The sequence below is a fragment of the Sminthopsis crassicaudata genome, chromosome 2 (assembly GCF_048593235.1).
Source record: "Sminthopsis crassicaudata isolate SCR6 chromosome 2, ASM4859323v1, whole genome shotgun sequence".
NCBI lineage: Eukaryota > Metazoa > Chordata > Mammalia > Dasyuromorphia > Dasyuridae > Sminthopsis > Sminthopsis crassicaudata.
Window position 1 is genome coordinate 102615921 of NC_133618.1, and position 24579 is coordinate 102640499.

Below are 24579 nucleotides of genomic sequence, written 5' to 3' on the forward strand. Positions count from 1 at the left end.
CCAAGTATTTCTGAAATCATCCCCCTCATCATTTCTTATTGCACAATTGTACTCTCACATTCCTGTACCACAACTTGTTTTGTCATTCCCTGATTGATGGACATCCCCTTAATTTCCTATTCTTTCCACCACAAAAAACGGTGTTATAAACATTTTTTGTATGACTAGATCATTTTCCCTTTTCTTTGATTTCATTGAGACACAGACCTAGTATTGATATTAAAATGAGTCAAAGGGTATACCTAGTTTTATTGCCCTTTAGGCAGAATTCCAAATTGTTCTCCACAATGTTTGAGCAAATTCACAACTCCATCCAAGGGTGCATTATTGTACTTATTTTTCCATATCTTTCAGCATTTGTCATTTTCTTTTTCTGTCATGTTTGCGAATCTGAGAGGTATGAGGTAGTACCTCAGTGTTGCTTTAATTTACATTTCTATAATTTGAACAATCGATAGGAATATATTCTATATTAGAGCATTTTTTCATGTAATGAGTGATAATTTTATTTTCTTCTTCTGAAAATTTCCTGTTTATATTTTTTGACCACTTATCAGTTGTGGATAATGGCTTCTATTTTTATAAATTTGGTTCAGATCCCTCTATATTTGAAAAATAAGGCCTTTTTCAGAAAAATTTAATATGCTTTTTTATTCCTGTTTCCTGATTTCCTTTGAGTTTTCACTGCATTGGTTTTGTTTGAGCAAAAACTTAAATTTCATGTAATTAAAGTTATCTATATTACATCCTGTGATTCTATTTCTTCTTTGGTCAAAATTTATATATATTGTTAATAAATATGTATGCTCAATTGGTTCTAGAATTTATAAAAATGTATAATTCAAATTGACATTTTTATATTACTTAGTCTTGTTTAAATATAGGAAGTACAATCTGAAGATAAATTTTACTGGAAATGTTTTGTATCTTTTGATTAACATCTTTGCTTTTTATATAGAACATATATGATATGTAATTTAGCACTTTAAAATATACCTTAGGATAAAAAAAATCTCTTAAAGTTATCTTCCTGTCTATTTTTAAATTAAAAGAATCAAATATAATTTGAATAATCAATCAGTATTCATATTCTAAATGAATATCACTAGTTTTTATTTATAATTGGCTCTTAAATAAAATATATTATTTAAGAAATTTTAGTGCATTTATTAGTAAGTAAAGTACCCTATAAACTGATAACATTTTAATATAGCAAGGTAAACTGATATTTCTTTTTTATTTCTTTTTTCCTAATAGGTGTCTGCTTCAGAATGGTAAGTCAATGTACAGTTCATTTCCCCCTTCTTCTTTGTAAAAATACTGATGTTCTGGTGACAGGAACATTATAGTCTCTTATTAGTGTTCAAAGTCAGAGAGTTTTACCATGTTTCATTGACAATCTATTTATTTATTATATATTTAACTTTGTTAATATTTTACTTTGTGTCTGGACTATTCTCATTACATATAAGTACAGAATATTTAAATTAAAATAGTCTCTTAAAATAATTTTTTCCTCAGAATTTTGCTGTGATTTAGAACATTAAAATATTCTCAACAGTAACACATATTACAAGTTTTTTTTTCTTGCTATGAATTTTTATTTGTGGGCTGATTTTCTTTTAAAAATTAAAGTTTTAAATATCAAACATGAATTGTGGCTTTTTTCACTTTGATTAGATAAGCAGTGGAAACAACACAAGATGACTGAGGAAAGAAATAAACTCTTTGAACAAAGGCATGAATCTTATAAAACCAAGAATGATGTTATATGGGACGGAGATTTTTGTGTCTTCTGAAATTGAATATAGCATTTAATTATTTGAGTCACATACTTTCAAAAAGTCCTGTATGCTATATATATTTTATATAAAACATATATGTGTATACATATGCACATGCATACATATACTATAGATATACATATTATATCACAATATTATATGTATATATATATATATATACATATGCATCTTAATTTTTTCTTTTTAAATTAAAAGACCATCAAATATGAACATTTATATAGACAAATAATATAGAAAAAAGGATTGTACAAGAAAATATGAATATTATACATAGCTTGTTTTTAAAGTACATATTAAATTTAACAAGTTAGCACCAATACTGTCCTGCTTTTCCATGTTCTCTCCTAAAATTCTCTTCTGTATATTTTTAAACCACTATGACTATATATCTTCATCTCTCAATAATAAGTATAGTCAAATAAAATAATTCCTCATTCCTTATCCTAGGTTTTCCAATCTCTCTTTTAATTTTTTTTTTTTTAAACCATTCTCCCATGTTAATATCTTTACATTGAAATCACTGATTATCAAAATATATAATGATTTTATTTGGAGGGTTTAAAATTTCTCTTCTCTTGATCTTCTGCACCTAATGGTTGGTTCATAGCCTATAACTATTTTCATGGTAATCTTTTTACATATGTTTAATTGAATGCTTCAATATGAGTTTACCAAGTGTCCTACAAAATGATAATTTTTGTTGTCTTTGAAGTACAATAAAACTAAATTTACTTATTCTTTTATATTCCTAAGGGACATTTCCATTTATTTGCTGTTTCTTCTTCCTTACAATTTCTAATTTTATGAATTTCTACTGATAATGTCAAGATCGAATAACAATTCAGTGTCCATTCATTGTTCATTTTTGTCAATTACATCTGACTCTTCATGGCCCCATTTGGGGTTTTCCTGGCAGAGATACTGGCGTGGTTTGCCATTTCCCTTTTTTACAGCCCATTTTACAGATGAGAAAACTGAGACAAACATGGTTAAAGTGACTTGCCTGGGGGGGTTAGCTCAGATTTTAGGTCAGATGAATCTTCGTGATTCCAGGACTTACATTCTATCTACTCTACTAGCTGCCTCATGTCTACTCATTGGTCATTTGCATTTAGAATACTACCAACCCAGTCAACCTAATTTTATTATGAATTAGTCCACAAATTGCCATTTTTCCCTCAAGACTATCACAAGAGACTTTGCCAAATGCATTGTTAAAATCTAAGTAAATTACATTTATAACTGGAGAGATTACAAATGTTCCTTTTGTAACTGGGAATTTTAAAAAAAATTCTACTTCCATATTAGATTAAAATCTAACATTCCCTTTGCTCTATCTTTTTGAGATAGAGAACAGTTAGTTGTTATTTTCATAGAACTAAAGATAGTAATTTTTCATTCTTTTCTGATGGCTGAATAATTAACTTATTGTCACAGCTACTATTTTCCAGCACATGTTGTAAATTTAAATGATAAAAATATGGGATAGTCTTAAAGCTCAGATACTCTTTTTCTTTCTGCACATAACCATTTTATAGCTGTCTCTAGTTAAAAAGCAGTGAACTTTCCCCCATTTAAATACCAGAAGATATTCCAATGTTTTTATAAAATTATAGATATTTTAAAAATTAGCTTTTAATAGAGGAAAAAAAAAGTATTAGATATACCATATGGAAATCAACTTTTATCTGACTTCTCTTGATGTATAATTGATTCCTACTTAAACTTAATTTGGGGGGAATTAGCATTTAGCTTCTAAAACAAAATATTGTAGAGAATAAATTTTGACAGTTGATATTGTTATTTTTATAGCCTTGTTTTTTCAAGGCACCATCAAACTCTTTAGAAATATTTTACCTTTCCTATTATGTAGATGCTAGAAAAAGCTTATTGAGTCCACTTGAATATTGTATTCCATATTCTGTTTATATAATTTCCTTTTTTGTTTGCATGTTTTCTTCTCTGCGATACTAACCAGTGCCATATAAAGTATTTAATAATTTTAAGCATTCAATAATTTTTAAAAAATGATGATGAAGAACATATCCTTGACAAAGGGGTCAGGAAAAATATAAAGAGCCAGCACAGGAGATATAGTTAATGTGGTAGTATCTCTGAAATCAAGGTAGAATAGAGTTTCAAGTAGGAGAGGCTGATTAGCAATGTCAGAAGATAATAGACTTTAAAGACCATTGACTTTTGTGATTCCAGGTCATGTCCTAAAACTATCTCAATAGAGTGATGGGAGTGGACTCCTAATTAGAAGGAGTTGAAAAAAGTAATCAGGAAGTGGAGACATCTGGTGTAGAAAATGTTTTTCAAGAAGTTTGATAGGGAAGAGAGAGAAAGAACAGCAATTAGAAAATAAGATCCTGTGGGAGGCAAAGGGAATGGAGTAGAATGTGAGTAGAAGGATCAATTTGTCAGCATCATCTCCTTTTCCTAATGTATCCAAAATCCTCAATGGTTCCTTAGTTTCTTTTATCAGAAAACCAAAATTATTAAATTGTTATTAAGTATTAGTGATTTTTTTAAACTTGCATTTCAAAAAAGTAGTTTCTGGGGTCATGTGATTAGCAAGATTTGCCACTTTCTGTATTATACTTTATGTCTAGTATTCAAAAAATGAAAAATAAAGGTAAGAGAAATAACATTCCTCTTGGAAAATAATTGCAGCTAAGCCTACAAAATAAAAAAGACAGAACTCAACAAGTTAAAATCTTTATGAATTAATACTGGATAATTCTAATCCTTAAAGTGATCATTGAATACCCTTCCCTCACCAACATTTTTTTGTTGCCAACTGTGGGATCCCTTTTCCTTTTTCCAGATCTGTTGGAATCCCCTTATCCTCATTCCTACAAGAATTCGATTGGAGGGAGGAATTTAATGCATCAGAGGCTGCTTATTTTTTTTTAGAATACACTCTCAGAATAAGTGCACCAATACACCAAACTCCCTCCCTCCATCAAAGTTGTTCTTAAAACAATTGCTGTTACTGTAATACAGTGTTCTCTTAGTTCTGCTCATTTTGCTCCTCATATTAGCTTGTGGCTTACCTATTATTCCTTTTTTTTGGTCTGTAGTCAGAGCTTGCTTATGTAATTCCATTGTATTCTTTCTTGATACTCTGATAACTCTCTTGCACCTAAGCAGAATAAGAAGGTTATATTAAATTGCACATCTGAGAGACAGTGAGCTATAGGTAGAGTCAGGAAAACTGGTTCAGATTCTGCTTCAGAATTTGAATTAGGGATTTTAGTTATTGTGTGACCTGAGGAAAGTCATCTTACTTTTCTGGGCCTTAGTTTCCTTGTCTGTAAAGAATAGGTTTGTACTCAGTGACCTCTAAGATCCCTTCCAGGTCTATGTTTAGAATATTTCTATAGAACTTTTGTTGGTTTGTATTTATTTGGAATTTTAAAGAATTATCATTATAAATGTTATTAGTATATTAGGAATGTTATGAAACTAATACTTTGTATTACCTAGAAAGTAGAACAAAATGTTTTTCAGAAGTTCAATTCCTGCCTTCCCTCCATACAAATTAAAATTATACTCCAGATCCAGTAATTAAGATGGACAACAGAACACAATGATCACCACTTTTTTTTTTTTTTACTAATTATCAGATGTCCCTAGTCTCTCCCATCTTCCATACATATCATATAAAGTTGCCAGATTGAATTTGACCCTATCAATCCTCTAGAAAAAAATCTTGAGCAGGCAGAGAAGCAGGTTGTTTAAGTATGCCTTTTCTTCAAGTCCAGAAACAAAAAGAAAATGTTAGAATAGCAGATTAGTATGGTAAAGCCTGAATCCTACTAAACCATGGAAACAATAGTTGATAACATTTAAAATATATATTAATTGATTTTCCTGCCTTGACAGGAAATATATACTGAACAGTAACTTTCTTTGATTGAGGTTCTGATAGAAGATCTTGTAGTATCTCCAAATTTTCTTTCTGAAAGTGAAGGATCATTATCTGGTATGAAAGAATCACTTATAATATAAAACTAGATATGAATTTATTCTTGAAATAACATGGAAGCTAATTTTTATGCAAATTACTAATTCGCTTATTTGAAGTCAGTAATATAAGGGAAGAATCCTAATTTGGGAGAAAGAATTTTAAATCCCAATTGTGATACATACTCCCTGTGAGACATTGGATAAGTTACTTAACTCCCCTGGTTTTCAGTTAGGGATGACATGGTTAGTTGAGAGGGCATCTGAGAGCCCTGCCCACTTTAGATGGAATCTAGAACAAATGCCATTCATATTTAGGTTTAATTAAAGTTTTACTGTAGTTGAGATGTTTATTTAATGTTTACCATTATATACCTTAAGAAATGACAATCCTCAAGTTAGTGTTCTTTGAATTTTAGAACCAAATTTACTACGAATCTGGACTTTTGATGCCAAATGAATTGTTCTTTTCTCTCTTGTTTTCCTTTTCACTTAGTACACAGAAGGTGAAGCTAAGAAGGTGGGAGTTGTTGGCTGGGTTAAAAATACCAGCCAAGGAACGGTAAAAGGCCAAGTTCAAGGTCCTGAAGATAAAGTCAACTCCATGTAAGTAATAAAATATTTTCAATACTTGCTACTTGAAACAACAAAATTAATAAATGAAAATGTAGAGGCAATCTGTGAAATGTTTAAAGGTATTTCCCAAAATTAAAAATTATTTTTTTCTTTAAAACTTCTCACATTTTTGTCATAAGCAAACGGATAATGTTAATCAGGTGCACAAAAACAGATTAGCTAAAATACAATATTGTTGGATAGTTACTGTTACTGGGGTTCCTATCATTGCCAAATACTTGTTTATATATCTTTGGTGATCAAATGAACAGGATTTACAGTGAGGGTTTATGATCTTATGGTAGAATTTGGCAATAATGTATTAATGTCATCATTGTGAAATTGTGTTGGTTAGGGCAATGTTATGTGGAGAATATCTGAATAGTGGTAGAACATTTTTAGTGTGTTTATACACATATATACACACATATATACATATATATATATATACACACATATATAATATGATAGCAAAATTTAAAGAATCCTTTTTTAAAATATAAGAGCAAGAAGAAGAGATAGGATTTAGCTCAAAACTTTGATGGCAATGTGGTCTCCAAGGGATGTTAGCTGGGGCCTAGAAGATATCTCCTTGGTAACATTCCATGAAACTTTAGGGAACTTAAAGACATTCTCTTCCAGTCTCTATTAGACCTATTCACTATTTTTTATACATGTGTGTGTGTATAATATATATTTGTGTGTGTATATATATGTATATATGTGCATATATACATATATATAATATATATAATATCCCCTTAGATCTCCTTTTTAAGAAAGTTTTGATATCTTTTGTTTTTATATCATTTATAGATTATTCTTACTTCAGGGGAAGTGTCATATAACAAAGTAAAACTTTGCTGACTTCATCTGAAAGTGTGCATGTTATATTTCACATCTCTACTTTCTTTTTTTCCTTTTTTTTAAATTTAAATTTTTTCTTTTTAAAGCTTTTTATTTTCAAAACATATGCATAATTTTCAACATTGATCTTTGCAAAACTTTGTGTTCCAAATTTTTTTCTCCCTTCCTTCCCCTTACCCCTCCCTAGATGACAAGTAATCCAATATATTACATGTAATTTCAAAAAAAAAATAGTAGAAATCTATTCTCCCTCCTATTTCCTTTCCATTGAAAAAAAATTTGTAAGAAATGTGCCAAAACAAATTCATATGATGTCTGTATACATGTGTGTATGTGTAAAATATATGTACACATCTTTGTGACTTTATAATGGATAACACCACTTCTCCAAATTCATTAATTATAAATTGTATTGATCATAGATCTTACAACTTAAAAGTTTTAAAATAATATTATTATTGTATTAATTGTTCTCTTTTCTATGCATATCATTTGTCATCATTTTATAAATCATCAAAATTATTTTTATAACATTGATGTTATAACTTGTTACTCTTATTACTTTTATTTGCTTGATTCTTCATCAGTGCATGTGCCTCTTTTCATACCTTTTTGAAATCATCTATTTCATCATTTCTTTCATTGCACTTGTATTCTATCACATTCATATGTCACAATTTATTTAGCCATTTTTTCAATTGTTGGACATTCCAGATTTTTGCTACCACAAAAACACTTACTATAAATACTTTGTTCTTAAAATATCTTTTCTTCTTCTTTGATCCCTTTTGATATAGTATTCATTTGCATCAAAGGGCATGTACTATTTAGTAATATATAATTCCAAATATTTTTCCAGAATGGAAACCCTTTAGGCTGTCAACAGTGCTTCAATGTGTGTACATTCTCATTCCAAAGATGACAGAAAATTAGAATTTTTTTTAGCTGGGTTCAATCTACCAACCTTAATTCCACCTACCAATATTGATACATAGTTCATATCTCTTCATCTTTTTCAAGGATAATGAGAGACTTTACTAATTATTTTGCTAAAATCTAGGCATCTATATTTTAAAAAAAAAAGTTCCCTGGTGTAGCAGTTTTGTAATTCTTCCTTTTTATATATTTATATATTTATTTACTGTCTCCTTTCCTGGATCGTTTTAACTCTTAGAAAGTTCTACTTTATATTGTGACTGTTTGCTTCTTCTTAGAGCTGTTGGTGTTTCTGGACTTTTTTCTCCTTGTACCAAACCCTAAGTATGTATAAAATAAACATAAAATAAATACCAGGTACTTCACAAGATGAGATCCTAGCATTTGAGGGGAAATCAAAAAAGTGTATGTTTATAAGATGGTACCTGGGTTGCAATTGAAGGAAGAAAAGGATTCTACAAAGTAGAAGTTAAGGGAGATGGCATTCCAAAGACTGGGCAGGGAGCAGGTGGCCAATTCAAAGACACAGGCATAGGAGATAGAATATCTTGAGTAAGGTGCAAAGGGAATGGTAGTTTGGCTTTATTGTACGATACAAGCAGTGGAAATGTATGATGAATTGCTTCAGGGAAGGCAGTTAGGAAGCCTTTGCAATAATCCAGGTAAGAGGTGATTGAGGATATGGGATATATGAGTAGAAAGGCAGTCAGATGTAAGAAATATGGGTTGTAGTGAGAGAGAAATAATAGGATTTGGCCACTGATTGGGTTGTGAAGAAGAGTGAAGACTCAAGGATAATCTTAAGGTTATAAAACTGAGATTGGAAAATGATGGTACCTCTGATAGGAAGAAGGTTGGGTTTTGGGGAAAATATATAATGAGTTTTGTTCCAGACAAAATGTTTTAGTGTTTATAGGACATCTAGTCTAAATTGCCTATTGGGCAGCTAGTGATGCAAGACTGAAGCTGATGTTATTGGGATTATATCCCAAAGAAATACTAAAGAGCGGAAAGGGACCTGTATGTGCCAAAATGTTTGTGGCAGCTCTTTTTGTTGTAGCTAGAAACTGGAAGTTGAATGGATGTCCATCAATTGGAGAATGGTTGGGTAAATTGTGGTATATGAAGGTTATGGAATATTATTGCTCTGTAAGAAATGACCAGCAGGAGGAATACAGAGAGGCCTGGAGAGACTTACATCAACTGATGCTGAGTGAAATGAGCAGAACCAGAAGATCACTATACACTTCAACAACAATACTGTATGAGGATGTATTCTGATGGAAGTGGAAATCTTCAACATAAAGAAGATCCAACTCACTTCCAGTTGATCAATGATGGACAGAAATAACTATACCCAGAGAAGGAACACTGGGAGGCGAATGTAAATTGTTAGCACTACTGTCTATCTACCCAGGTTACTTATACCTTCGGAAGCTAATAATTAATGTGCAACAAGAAAATGGTATTTACACACATATATTGAATCTAGGTTATATTGTAACACATGTAAAATGTATGGGATTACCTGCCATCGGGGGGAGGGAGTGGAGGGAGGGAGGGGATAATTTGGAAAAATGAATAAAAAAAAAAAAAAAAAAGACTGAAGCTGAAGGGAGAAAAGCTAAGTAGAAACTATAACTCTGTGGGAATTTTTGAAGTCACTAAGAGAGAAAATATAGTTTGATCAGAGACCTCTTCCCAGAATGTCCTTTTAAGGATAGTATTTAGGCCAAGAATCTCTTCATTTGCCAAGTGGCTGATTTATGCCATCATGCTCCAGGGCTTTGTCATCTTGCAAGATCACTTTAGACCTAGGACTCCCAACAGTCCCTTCTGTACTTGAGGTTCCTTCCACTATTAGGAGGTTGGAGAGGAGAGAGCTTCCATTAGAACCAGGAATCCTGACCAGATACCCTGCCATATTCTTCTGGACTTCTCTGCTTCCTCCACTCCGTTACCATACTTTTATTAAAGCTTCCTTTTGTGAACAGTTTTCCCATTGGACTGTGACACCTCATGGTCGGAGACTCTTTTTTTTTTTTTTTTCTTTTAATCATTCTTTGAATTATTATTATTATGCTTAGCATAGTGCCTAGGTCATAATTGGCACTTAATGTTTATTGTTTGAGATCCCAGAACATAGTGCTGGGGAACACCTGTGAAGGGGCTTGGTATTGATATGAGCCTTCTGATAAAGGATACTGAAAAGTAGTCAGATAGGTAAGAGTCAGGAAAGTGTAGTTTTAAAAAAGAGAGAGGATCTAGGAGGACAGGGTAGTCAATGGTTTCAGATGCAGCAGAAATCTTAAGAAAATGACTATCAGATTTGTTAATTAAGATATCATTAGTAACTTTGGAGAAACTTTGGTGATTCCTTCACAACACAATCAACTGACTAATTAAGGGCAGAAGCCAGATTGGAAAAAAGTTGAAAAGTGGGAGGAATAGAAATGGAATGAATACAAGTAAGTTTTTCTTTGTGTTTGGCTGTGAAAGGGAGGAGAGATAAAAGACAGTAGTTTGAGGGTCTGGTCAGTTCTAGAGGAGCTCCAAAGAAAACTTATTGCCATTTTCTATGCCATTTCAGCTGTGACCAGTTCCATAAGAATAAGAGATTTCCTTTGAACAGGGCCTAAGGAGTTGCTATTCAACATTGTCATTTCAAAAGGAACTGCACTTAAGACAAATCTTGCATATAAGCAAAATCTATGAAGTAACTATTTAACAGCTACTCCTATTCTGTTCTTGTTTATTCTGTTCTATTCTGTTATGTTTAAAAATAAAACTTCTTATGATAGTCTATTCAGGGATTCTCAAACTACAGCCCTTGGGCCAGATGCAGCTCGCTGAGGACATTTATTCCCCTAGCCAGGTTATGGCAAATGGGCTGAGGGGCGGAGACAGAGTGTGAGCTTTTGTTTTTACTATAGTCCGGCCCTCCAACAGTCTGAGGGACAGTGAACTGGCCCCCTATTTAAAAAGTTTGAGGACAAACGATATGGTCATCTGTTATGGGCCAGAACTTGAAACAAGGTGCTAAATCACTAATAGAGACAATGGCTTATGTACTTAGTTCACATCTTTAAAGGAGTTCACACATTAGATATCACACCTTTAGAGAGCATATATAAGGAGGAGTTCACAAGCCCATTAGAGGACAAGCCCACTCTTGGACTTCTGGGAGATTCACAAGTCAGAAACCCACAAGCCCACTCTCTTAGAGGCTTCTCTCTTCAAAGTCATTCCAACTTCCACCTTTGTATTGACTGGAGTCATTTGAACAGAACTCTCAGAACCAAGAAGAGAGATAGGCCTCTAATAAAGCTAGCCAGGTCCAGGAAAAGAGACAAAACTTTGAAGGAGAAAATAAGGGATCTGGACTTTAACTCCTGGCTGCATTTGGGGTGATTATTGAACTAACTGAAACTAAGGTTGCTTCCAAAAGCCCCCCAAAAAACCTGCTCCCAGATAACATTATATTTTAGAGAAGAGAACATTACAGTCATCCATAATAAAAGTGTCAAAAAGACATTTTCTAGGATTTGCTCTTAGAAATAAACCTAGAAATATTAACATTAATCAAAAACATAATACATTGTATACTTTGACTTTTAAATTCTCAAATATTTATGTAGTACCATCTATGTGCAGGGCACAGAGGATACAAAAATGATAAACAAAAAAAGTTCTTGATCTCAGACAGCTTACAATTTTACAGGAAATGTGTTCTGTAGAGAATATGCTAGAAGCAAAGATACAAAATACAAAATCTTATCCTATATCTCATTCCATGCTGTATCCTCCCAGCTATCTTTCCATCCTCAACACTCTCCAGAGAGAAAGGAAGTTTTGGTACTAATACTGAATAAATATCATTCACTTTTAACAGTAGTTCTAATTTTGCTCAGGACAGTTGAAATTAAAGAATTCACAAGAAAGATTATAATTTACCTCTTTTTAGCTAATATTTGGGAAAGGTTTTGGAAACATTTTGTAATTTATAAATGAACATTTTGTGTTAAAGTCTCTTTTGGTAATAACCACAACTCTAAGTTTAATTCAGTGGTTTCAAGCTGTTGTAAATCGTGTATAGACTGAAACTCAACTAAATTGTTCATTTGCCAAATAGGGACTGATAGAAAATCCCAGAAGTTCCCACAATTACAAAACATTTAATTTCCTTCTTGAGAATAATATGAAAAAGACAAATCAACTACAGGGTGCTTTATAATAAAAGTCACTTAAAATTGTTAATGGTAATCACACTTTAAATCTGTAGCAAATGACATTGTGAAATTTATTTTTAAACATCAAAATAGATTATTTATTTTGAACATAAAGAAATAGTGAGTTTCAAAATTGAAATATGTTTGTGATGGTTTTTTTTCATTGTTTCATGAGTAATATTTTTTCTCTGTTTTTATTATACCAGTTCATACTGTGTGGTACAAAAATGATGAGGGGTCACCATTTAATAAAAAAAAAAATGGAGAGATCTCTAAAGCAAAGCAAAATTTATTGTACATTCTCAGAGAATGGCATCCCACCCCTTTGAGCAGACAATCAAAGAGAGGAAGCACCTCCTGTGGGCAGTATTAGCACCTTTAATCCCTAATGCAAATACTCCCTCCCACTGATGAGGGTTGTGCTCCCTTTAAGAAACTAATCCTTTCAGGGAATGATGTGAGTTGTGCTCCCTTTGGAAAACTAATTGATTTATTCCTTTCTAATTCCCAGCCCCTCCTGGCTGATGCATCATCAATTCAAGAAGTTAGGACCTTTGGATTCCCAAATCCTGTCAAAAACACCCTTTTGAATTCCAATTGGAGATCAGGGCTTTCATAACCCAGATCTGAGCCAATTTGGGACACCACCCACAGGCCCCTTTAGCTATAAAAAAGCCAAGCAGGAGTTCTCTCTTTGCAGAGGTTCCTAACATGGCAGCCTTACTCCTGACTGCCAAGGATCTCTGTCCACTGGAATCCTATTTCAGGTGCCCTTTTATCTCTACCTTTACTTTTTACTAACTAGACTTTAACTTTACTTCCAAACCCCATAATAAACCTCCTTTATCAATATAGGTTTTCAGGTCTGAAAATTCCTTTATAGGGGACTTTGCACCACCACTAGACCTCATTTAACTCTGTATTCTTGTGCTGAATCCAAAGGGGTTGCAGGGGAGCTCTGTTTGACTCCCTGTACCTGGACCCTGCCACTAGACCTCAATTAAACCTAATTTCATTCTATACCTCATCACCACCACTGACCCTTATCCTCATTGGCTGAGAGTCTTACATTCTAAACGCAAAATTTACCCACAAAATTCAACTTGGCCAATAAGTACATAGTTGCCCATATTTGCCTAAAATAGGGAGGAAATGATGTCATGGGAGGATAGCTGGAAGGGGACTCAATTATGCCCTTGACTCAATCTTCAAAGTCCTTCAGGCCTACTCAAACTCTGAAGTAGATGAAGCCTTACTCAATTTTCACAACTGTCTTGAAAGATCTCATCCCATCTCATTCAATACTCTTTTAAATTGTTTGGAAGGGAGCTTAAAGTTAATCTTTTCTCACATCAGTAACATAAAGGCATAAAAATTTAAGTTTGTAAATCTAGAGCTAGAAAGAATTTTAGAAGTCATAGAGTTCAATGTAAAGTCCAAACTAGCTTCCTGAAGGCCTCAGGATAAGCAAAAGTCCTTGGTCTTTAGCAGGAGAAGTGAAGGAGATGGACAAAACTGCCAAGAGTTTTGCCAAGGATCCCTTCTTGATTCTGGAATGCAGAATCTCTACACTTTTCTCCTCTCAGTCCAGAGGCCAAGTGAAGTTCTCTCCCTCTTTCACTCCACCCCCTAATCCTTACCTACAATTCTCTTAATCTCAAACATTGAGCCAGCATTAACTGAGAGAAGAGAAATTCCAAATAAATGCTAACAGAGTTATTGTCCAATAGGTAATTAGCCTTAAATGCTTTGTTGTCTGATTCAAGCACACCTTTTAAGAGTTTCAGCCCTTTACAATTCAACTCTTTTATTTTGTTGAGAAATAAAGTAGATAGAAGTAGATCTCATTCAGAAATAAGTGAGATATAAAGACAAAAGGCATCAATGAAATAAAACAATATGGGTTATAGTCACCTAGAGCTACTGCTAATAACCAAAATGCAAAGAATCAAAGCATAATTTTAATGTAGTCATGGCTAAAAATTTATGTAAAGAAATGTGATCAGTCAAAGCTTCTAAAATAAGTGCAAATATAGTCACATTTACTTAGGTTTTAATTTATAAACAAAACTAAGACTTGATTACTTTTAAAAATAAGAACTCTCATCATAAACTAGTATTATTAAGGAATTTTCCTACAACTCCATTATGTGTGATTTAAATGTTTTTCAGGATTTAAAGTTTTTCTATACTTTTTTGATATCACTATGTTTGATTCTTTATCTCAAATTTTCCTACTCCTTTCTATCCAGCTTACCTTTCCTGATATTATTATCCCTATCTAACACTAGTACTATTGCTCTTCTGTCTTTCTACTTCCTTTCCTGTCCCTTTCTTGTCTTTTACCTATTTTCCCAAACATGGAGCACCACTTTCTCAGAGGATCCTAAGGATCAATTAATTGGTTGCTACAAATAAATTGTAACAAATTACCAAATTACCAATTTCTAACCTATTATTTTGTTAATTTACAACTCCACATTTTGCAAAGTAAAACAGGAAAAATCCATTATATCTTTGAATAATAACTTCAAGTACATTCACAGGATATATCAATTATGATTAGACGATGTACAAACAAAGCATGATTTCCCCCTGTATTACTTTCATTCAACAGGAGAGAACAGATAGGGAAGAAGACCAAAAAAACTTTTGGTTTTATTACATGGAATGTATTTTTTCCCATAGTCTGAACAAAATAATAGTCTAAAAAACTTTATTAGCAATTTGGGCACATTAGAAAAACTCTAAAATCAAAGTTGTATCCTAATTGTCATATTTGCATTTTTATTTATTTATAATATTTAGAAACTAATTGCTTCTGAGATTTTGTGTTCAGTTGTAATAATCGCATTTTTAAGAACTAATTGGAAAACTGGAATACTTCCAAAGAAGGGCATCAAGAAGCAAGGGGCCTGGAAATTACCGTGAAAACTGAGGCTGATTCCCCAAGAGACATGCTTGAAGGGATAATGTAGCTCTTTTCAGTTATTTCAAAGGACTGCCATGAGAAGAACATGACTTAGTGATAAGAATATTGACTTTGGAGTCAGGAGAACCTGGTCCAAAACCTTTCTTATTCATTTCTGTGATTTGGGCAATTCCCAAACCAATTTGGGTCATCATTTCTTTGTAAAATTAGAGAGTTGAACTGGAAGCATTTAAGGTCTCTGCCAACATTGTGTCTGTGGTCCTATGTGTAGAAGGGGAATAACATCCCTTTGATATAGTCCTAAAAGACTGATCTAGGAAGAGTAGATAGAAATAAGAAGTAGGACGATTTTGGTTTAACAGAAAGAAGACTTTTCTAACAATTTATAACCTGTATCAAAATAGAGTGAGCTATTTTAATGAAGTAAGGTATTGAAGGGATTCCTTACTGAGTGGGTAAACTTGATTACTTCCAAAGTGTGCTCCATTCATAAAGTAATATTCTTATATATAATCTGTCTAAATATAAGATTGTTTGTGGCTTATATACAAAATTTAAAGATTGACTGGAATAATTGGCATATTCTTTACCTTCTTGAATTCTTAACAATAACATGTCGCTTTAGCTATGAAATCATATTGCTTTGAATTTCCAGATGTAATGGATATAGATTATAAAGAAATGCTGGATTTTGTGAAGACCAAAATTACCATGTGGAGCAATTAGTGTCATATCCAAAATTACTTATTATAATTTTAAAATTTGACTTTAAGATCCTGCCCCCCATTGTGATTTTTGTGTGACCAGGACAGAGTCCTAGCTTTTAATTTTAGCTAATACTTTTTATAAAATGATCTCTAACCAGTTTGGACACATTTCTTAACATAATCATCATAGTATCCCAGTGTGAAACAAATGGCAGAAATGATATTTTAAAGAAAAATTCCACTAGATGCTCCATTAGATTGGCTATATTTTAATAGAATGAGAAAATATTGAAGAGCCATCATTATATAAAAATATTTAAAGGGTAACATATGCACAGCTGTGTTGGAGTTCTTCGTTGTTATATATACACTAGATTTTATACTTCTTTTTTTAGAATTTTTAATAGCTTTTTATTTTTCCAAATACATGCAAAGATAGTTTTCAACATTAACCTTTGCAAAACCTTGCATTCCAAATGTTTTTCTCCTCCCTCACCCTTTGTCATAGACAGCATTATGATTAGACGATGTACAAACAAAGCATGATTTCCCCCTGTATTACTTTCATTCAACAGGAGAGAACAGATAGGGAAGAAGACCAAAAAAATTTTTGATTTTATTACATGGAATGTGATATAGGTTAAACATTTGCAGTTCTTCTATACATATTTCCATATTTATAATGCACAAGAAAAATCAGATCAAAAGGTGAAAGAAAAAGAGACATAAGGAAAAAAAAATTAAGCAAGCAACCAACAACAACAAAGGAGAAAATACTATGCTTTGATCCACATTCAGTCTCCATTATTCTCTTTGTGGATTCAGATGGCATTTTCTATCCCAAGTCTATTGGAATTTCCTTTAATCAATTCATTATTGAAAAGAGCCAAGACCATCACAGTTGATCTTCACATAATCTTCTTGTTGTACAATGTTCTCCTGGTTCTGCTCATTTCACTTAGCATCAATTCATGCAAGTTTTTCCAGGCTTTTCTGCATTTTTGCACATGTAGGTCCTTTTCTCTTTTTTATTTCTTTGGAATACAAACCTAATAGAGACACTGCTGGATCAAAAGGTATGCACAGTTTGACAGCCCTTTGGGCATAGTTCCAAATTGCTCTTCAGAATGGTTGGATCATTTTCCAACTCTACCAGCAATGTATTAGTATTCCAGTTTTCCCATATTTCCTTCAACATTTATCATTATCTTTTCCCATCATTTTAGCCCATCTGAAAGGTGTAAAGTGATACCTCTGAGCTGTCTTAATTTGTATTTTTCTAACTAATAGTGATTTAGAGTGTTTTTTATATGACTAGAAATGACTTTAATTTCATCATCTAAAAATTGTCTGTTCATATCTTTTGATAATTTATCAATTTAGGAATGTCTTGTATTCTTATAAATTTGAGTCAATTCTCCATATATTTTATTTTATTTTTAAATTTTTTTATTAATCCATATATTTTAGAAATGAGGTCAGAAACAATGGATATAAATTTTTTTCCCCAGCTTCCTGCTTTCCTTTTAATCTTGGCTGCATTGGTTTTATTTAAAAAAAAAAACCAACCCAATCCTTTAAATGTAAAGATTTTATATTTCAAAACTGTTCTTTACCTTCTTTATAAATATTGCAAATTTGTAGCATTAGCCACCTAAATACATACTTTATGATTCTAAGTCACAACTTTAACATGTATGCTTTTTTGTTTTCATTAATTGTATTTTAAAGAATTTCAACAGTTTGTATTGGAGGAAACTTGGTTATGCCTTATAGGTCATAGGAACAATATTGAACCCCCACTTTAATTCAGGGGATTTGAGTATCTGGTGATAGAAAGAAAAGAAAGCTATCCATTAGAAGATAGGAAGAGAGAATACCTTGGTCTAGATTTTCTCTTGGCCTCCCTCCTCACCCACCAATTGTAGAAAAGTCTTGTGAACTTTGGAGGATTTGGGACTTTCCATCTTCTTATTAATATCATGACAGCACTTCTAAGAACCACTGATGGTAGTTCTTTGGGACAGATTGGGTGAGATGAAGAAAGCAGATTCAAGGCTTTACAAAGAACCTAACAAGAAGTCAACAAGAAATTTTCAAGTTCTTACTATGGTCCAAGCATTGTACTGAGTACTGACATAAAAAGAAAGACAAAACCATAGTCTGTCTTCAAGAAATTAATGTTCTAATGCAAACAATTAGATTATATAGCGTGTGTGTGTGTGTGTGTGTGTGTGTGTGTATGTACAGACAGAATTGGAGAAGGTACTAGCATTGAGTGAGACTGGGAAGAGTCTCTTGAAGAAAGCAGGATTTGACCTAAGATTTAAAGAAGCTAGGAATCGTCTTGAATGATTAGGGGAAATCTTTTTAGACATGGGAAAACAGCCAGTTAAAAGGCTGAATTGAAGTGTTATACATGAAAAACAGAAGGCTACTTTGGCCTAAAAATAAACAGAAAGAAGTAAAGAGTTAAAAAGATTGAAGAGTAAGGAAAGGCCAGGCTGTAAAGGACTTTAAAAGTCAAATTGGATTTTATGTTTCATCCTGAGGATGATTAGGAGCCACTGGAGTGTGCTGAGTATCAGGGAGTAACAGGGTCAGACTGCCCTTTAGGAAGATTAATTTGACAACTGAGTAGAGAATTGATTAGAGTAGAGAGGGGCCAACAAGAAGGCCTATTGAAGTGGTACAGGAATGAAATAATGAGGATCTTCCCCAGGATTGTGGCAGAGTCAGAAGAGAGAAGTGAATGAATTAAGAAATGGTGTGAAGTTAGAAATAGCATTAGTTAGGTGAAAAGAGCATGAAGGGAAAGTGAGCATGAAGAGTCAAAAATGATAGCAAGGTTGTGGGCCTGGTTGACTGCCAGGAAGGAGTGCCTGGGACAATAATGGAGTTAAAAAGAGAGGAAGTTTGGAAAAGATAATTTCAGTTTCGGACATGATGAATTTAAGATATCTGGGGGACATTTCATTCAAGATACACAATAGGCATTTATTTAAAGATGTAAGATGAGAAGTTTGGAGAGAAGAGGGGTCATATTTTGAGAATTATTTGTATACAGATGATAATTGAATCCATGGGAGTTAATGAGATAACTAAGCAAGATAGGATACATGATGAGGAAAAGAGGGTCTACTACAGAGTTTTGGGCATACTCATAATTAGTGGGCATCTTTGTGGAGGCAAAGGAAGAATGGTTAGACTGGTAAGATGAATCCCAGGAGACAGCAGTGTCAAAAACCTAGATTAGAAGAGAATATTAAGGAGGACTGAAAAGAGGTCAAGAAGAATGAAGATCAAGAAAAGGTCATTAGATCTGACCATGCACAGATCACTGATAAACCAGACTGCAGAGAGTTAAGTAGAGAATGAGAAGCATTATAGATGGTTTCTCAAGGTTAGCCACAAACAGGAGAGCTACAGAGCAATAATAACTCATGGGCATGGTCAGATAAAATGAGGGGTTTTTAAGATTGGGAAAACCTTGGATGCTTTTTAGGCAGCTAGAAAGTAACTATTAGGGAAAGATTTGGGACAGTAGTGATTGTTATCTAATGGAGAAAATGGGTTAGAATCCAATTAAAGGTGTATGTAAAGGCATTGGCCCAGAAGGGCTATCTCTGAGTAAAATGGGTAAAGGAGGAGTTAATAGGTGAAGATATACAAGTAGTGTGAGATGTGGAAGAGGAAAGGGGTATCTTTAGCTTAACAGAGTGGATTGGACTTCTGGGAAATATTTTATTGCAGTGGGTGCCTTCTTGAAAAGTTTCAATTTTTAATTTTTTTTAAAATTCAAAAAGTTTTGAAAAATTTCTCCAGCAGCAATTTTAACTGGCAAAAATATTAAGTCAAAAGACTAACAAAAGGCATTATTATAATCAAAATATTTGCATTTAGTTTTCCTTTTGATAAACTGTTTCACATTTCAAAGCTATGCTCCTTGCTGACCAGGATTTTTGTAAGGATATTTATTTTCAACACCAGTGAAAAATAAATATAAATAAGTTGATGTGTCCATCATTGTGAATTGGCCTTTTAAAAAATATAAGCCAAGTTTTCCAACTCTAGGTGGAGCTCTTTGGTTTTTTTGTGTTTTGTTACCTTGTTAAATTTGATGCTTTGTTTTCAAAGCTGGCTGTTTTCACATCATTCTGAACATCTCTCATAAGCTTTTCTCTTACTGAACTTTCTAGTAGCATTTTTCTCCTTGTTATAGAACTTTTTATTTTTATATTTTTTAAAAGAGGCCAATCTCTGCCTCTTTTCTTACATATCCTTAATCACAGATATACCTTGCCTTGGTCAAACTGAGACCTGTTAAAGATCTTTATTTTAAAAAGGCAAGGTCCCTCTGCATCCAGAGCCATCTTCAGTCATCCTGATCTATATCTTGCCACTGGACCTAGATGACTCTGGAGGAGAAAGTGAGGCAAGTGACCTAGCACAGCCCTCCCTCACATAAATCCAATTGATGTACAGGTCATGGCATCATCTCCCTGATATCATAGCTCTCTTCAAGAACAAAAAACAACAATAAAACTATGTATAACTGATATATAGAAATATATTATAGAAGAAATGTCATATTTATTTTATAATGGACTTAAAGAACTCAAATCTTGGTCATTTTGAATCTAACAAATCTATTTCTATAGCAACAGAGTAGCATATTGCCACAACATAATTTAATGCAGTTTCCATGGTGTTTAAAAATAAAAAATGCTGTTTATCATTTTAATTTTCTGTAACCCTGATTTCTGAAAAAGAATCCATGGAGCTATGATCTTCTTCCCCAGTGACTGGTTTTATTTTATGAATAAGAGCAAAAGATAAAACTCTTGTACATATTATTAGCTGTTGCTATAGCAACTGATTCAGTACTCTCTCCCCTTTGTACATAAGGGGGTGCTAGTTTTGTGTCTTTTTATAAACACAGACAAGACACTGCAGTTTCTAATTCTTCTCCCTTTCCTGTCAACCCAGCCTTTTTTTTGGGTCTCCAGTCAAGATTAAATCTGTAGAAAAGAAATCTGTACTGGGTATAGTATCTTGGGTCATGTCAGAATAGGCTGTTTGACAAGATTAAAACCTACTGAGCTTCCTGGACATCTGTTCTCCTGTGGGTCCTTTTGCTATGTTCTCAGCTATATTTCTCTGGGGTCCTGCACACTGATTCTATAACATGAGAAAAATAGCATGGCAAGGCCACTCCCAAACCCAGAATTTCAGTGTAGAATCTCTAAAGTAATAATTCTTCTGGTAAAATAATGACATCAATGAAGTATATTCTCTGAGAATTGCAAAAATGAGAGAGAGCTCCAGCTATGTCTTCTTTAAAGTGAATCCCAATATGAAATTCAGCAAGAACATAATTTGCCTGGAGCCCTCCCTGAAACCAACCTTCCATTATAGTCACTAGAGGGCACACTTGATGTTTTCCTGCTTCAAAACAAAACAAAGCAAAACAAAACAACCCCCAAAACGAAAACTAATTTATTCACTGAATTTTGGAGTATTAGAGCTGTGAAGAATTACCTAAAGCTTGAAAAAATACTATTTAACATGGTGAATAATAAATTTCCTTGTCATTCACAAAATATGAATCTCCTGTTTCATGTGAGGCACAGTACTAATACTGTGGGTTATTGTTAGGTTCTTACTAAGTGCTAATGAGATAATGAGATATTAGGTTTTTTACTAAGGGCTGCCCTCTTTTATCCTCCCAGAGAATGGGCGTGGGATAATGCAAGGGCTTCTGGGAAAAATTACTTCAACCAATGAACTTGCTCCTCCTAAGCATGCAAGCTCTTCCCCAGGAATTCACAAGTCAAACTCCCAGGAAAGGCCAGAACTAGAAAACTGTTAAGTACTGACTTAGCGCTTAGTAAAAACCTACTATCTCATTATCTCATTAGCACTTAGTAAGAACCTAACAGGTTATATTCTGAAATATAAGAGCCTAGGTTCTGAAGAATCCTTGGAGGACCTAATGTGAAATAAAGCTTATTTACACAAAGTTAACAATAGAAATCTAAATAAACCACATTGATAGCTTTCCATTGATTTACCAGTCTAATTATATAAATTAAGAAATGAGGTCGATCTGGCAGGCATTATTCTTAGTGAAACCAAGTTGACTCTTTAGCATCACTTTTCTTTTCTAGATATCTACTTATTATCTAAATATATAAAATATTTTATATTTATGACAGAGTTTTAGGTAGAGATCACTAGCCTATAGTTTACAGATTCCACTTTTTTTCTTAAAAATCAAAACATTTACTCTTTTTTTTTAAATTAAAGCTTTTTATTCACAAAGCATATGCATGGGTAATTTTTCCAACATAACTCTGCCACATATTATAACCTGCATGACCCTCTGCCACAAGTTATCCCCTTCTTCCTCCCATTCCCTCCCCCACTCAGCAGGTAGTTCAATACATGCCAAATATGCTGAAATACATGCCAGATCCAATATGTATATACTTATTCACACAGCCATCTGGTTGTGTAAGAAAAATCAGATAAAGAAGGAAGAAAAAGAAAAACTGAAAAAAAGAAGCAAAATGCAAGCAAATAATAACAGAGAATGAGAATACTATGCTGTATTCTACCCTCTGTTCCCATGGTTCTCTTTCTGGATATAGATGGTTCTCTTCCACAAGTGGAACTGGTTCGAATCACCTCAATGTTGAAGAGGGCCACATCCATCAGAATTGAACATCATCATATAATCTTGCTGTTGCCATGTACAATGATCTCTTGGTTCTGCTCATTTCACTCAGCATCAGTTCATGTAAGTCTTTCCAGGCCTTTCTGAATCATCCTGCTGGTCATTTCTTACAGAGCAATAATATTCCATAGCATTCATATACCATAATTTACCCAACCATTCTCCAATTGATGGGCATTCACTCAGTTTCCAGTTTTTTGCCACTACAAAAAGGGCTGCTACAAACATTTTTGCATATACAGGTCCTTTTCCCTTCTGTAGTTCTTTGGGATATAAACCCAGTAGTAGCACTGCTAAATCAAAGGGTATGCATAGTTTGATAACTTTTTGAGCATAATTCCAAACTGTTCTCCAGAATGGTTGGATCGGTTCACAACTCCATCAACAACGTATCAGTGTCCCAGTTTTCCCATATCCCCTCCAACATTTGTCATTGTCTTTTCCTGTCATTTTACCCAATCTGACAGGTGTATAGTGATAGCTCAGAATTGTTTTGATTTGCATTTCTCTGATCAATAATGATTTGGAGCACCTTTTCATATGGCTACAAATAGTTTTAATTTCTTCATCTGAAAATTCATATCCTTTGACCATTTATCAATTGGAATGGCTTGAACTATTATAAAGTACAGGCTATCTCCCTGTAGGGCCGCAGGATCAGCCAGAATCAGGATAAATTAAAGTCCTTGGTCTTTAGGGAGAGAAGTGAAGGAGGCAGACAAGCTGCTATGAGGCTTGCCAAACATGTATCCTGGATTCTGGAATCCAGAGTCACCAGCCTCTCTCCTTTTTTTCCTGCTACCAAGTTGACTCTGCCTCTCTCCCTCCACTCTCCAATCCTTGCCTATGATTATCTTAACACCAAACAATCAGCAAGCACCAAAAGTGAGAAGAGCCATTTATCCAAAAATATGCTAATAGAGTCATTATCTCACATCAAATAGGAAATTAGCCTTAAGTGCTCAGTTGTCTGATTCAAGCATACCTTTTTGGAGTTTCAGCATTCTACAAGCTATTATAAATTTGAGTCAATTCTCTATATATTTTAGAAGTGAAGCCTTTATAGATCCTTTGAATGTAAAAATGTTTTCCCAGTTTATTGCTTCTCTTCTAATCTTATCTGCATTAGTTTTGTTTGTACAAAAACTTTTTAACTTAATATAATCAAAATTATCTATTTTGTGATCAATAATGATCTCTAGTTCTTCTTTGGTCACAAATTCCTTCCTCCTCCACAAATCTGAGAGGTAAAGTATTTTGTTTATAATATCATTCTTTATGTCTAGATCATGAAGCCATTTCAACGTTATCTTGGTTTACGGTGTTAGGTGTGGATCTATGCCTACTTTCTGACATACTAGTTTCCAATTTTCCCAGCAGTTTTTGTCAAATAGCGAATTCTTATCCCAAAAGTTGGGGCTTTTTGGTTTGTCAAATATTAGATTGTTATAGTCATTGGCTATTTTGTTCTGTGAGCCTAACCTATTCTACTAATCATCTAGTCTATTTCTTAGCCAGTACCAAATGCTTTATAATGTAGTTTTAGATCTGAACTTTTTTACTCTTTACCAAAAGCTGGGGCACCTCTTCTATGTTCCACAAATCTTTGAAAGATAAGATGGATCATGCATCCACATGTATCTGTTCTTTAATTACCCTGAAATATAGTTCATCTGGATTTGTTGATTTAAACTAGGCAAAAGCACCTAGGTGCTTATTAATTTATCTTGATATGTTCTATCTGAGCTATTGTTTCCTTGACATTTTCAGCACAAAG

General features: G+C 33.3%; 1 protein-coding gene across 2 annotated transcripts in view; it reads left to right on the plus strand.

Moving 5' to 3' along the window:
• ACYP2 (acylphosphatase 2) overlaps positions 1-24579 on the plus strand; it is a 229118-nt gene that overhangs the window by 28786 nt on the left and 175753 nt on the right. For both annotated transcript variants that reach the window (XM_074286936.1, XM_074286935.1), the window contains exons 2-3: positions 1258-1274; positions 6274-6383. In XM_074286936.1, coding sequence (XP_074143037.1) covers positions 1258-1274; positions 6274-6383 — 127 coding nt within the window. The remainder of the gene's footprint in view (positions 1-1257; positions 1275-6273; positions 6384-24579) is intronic.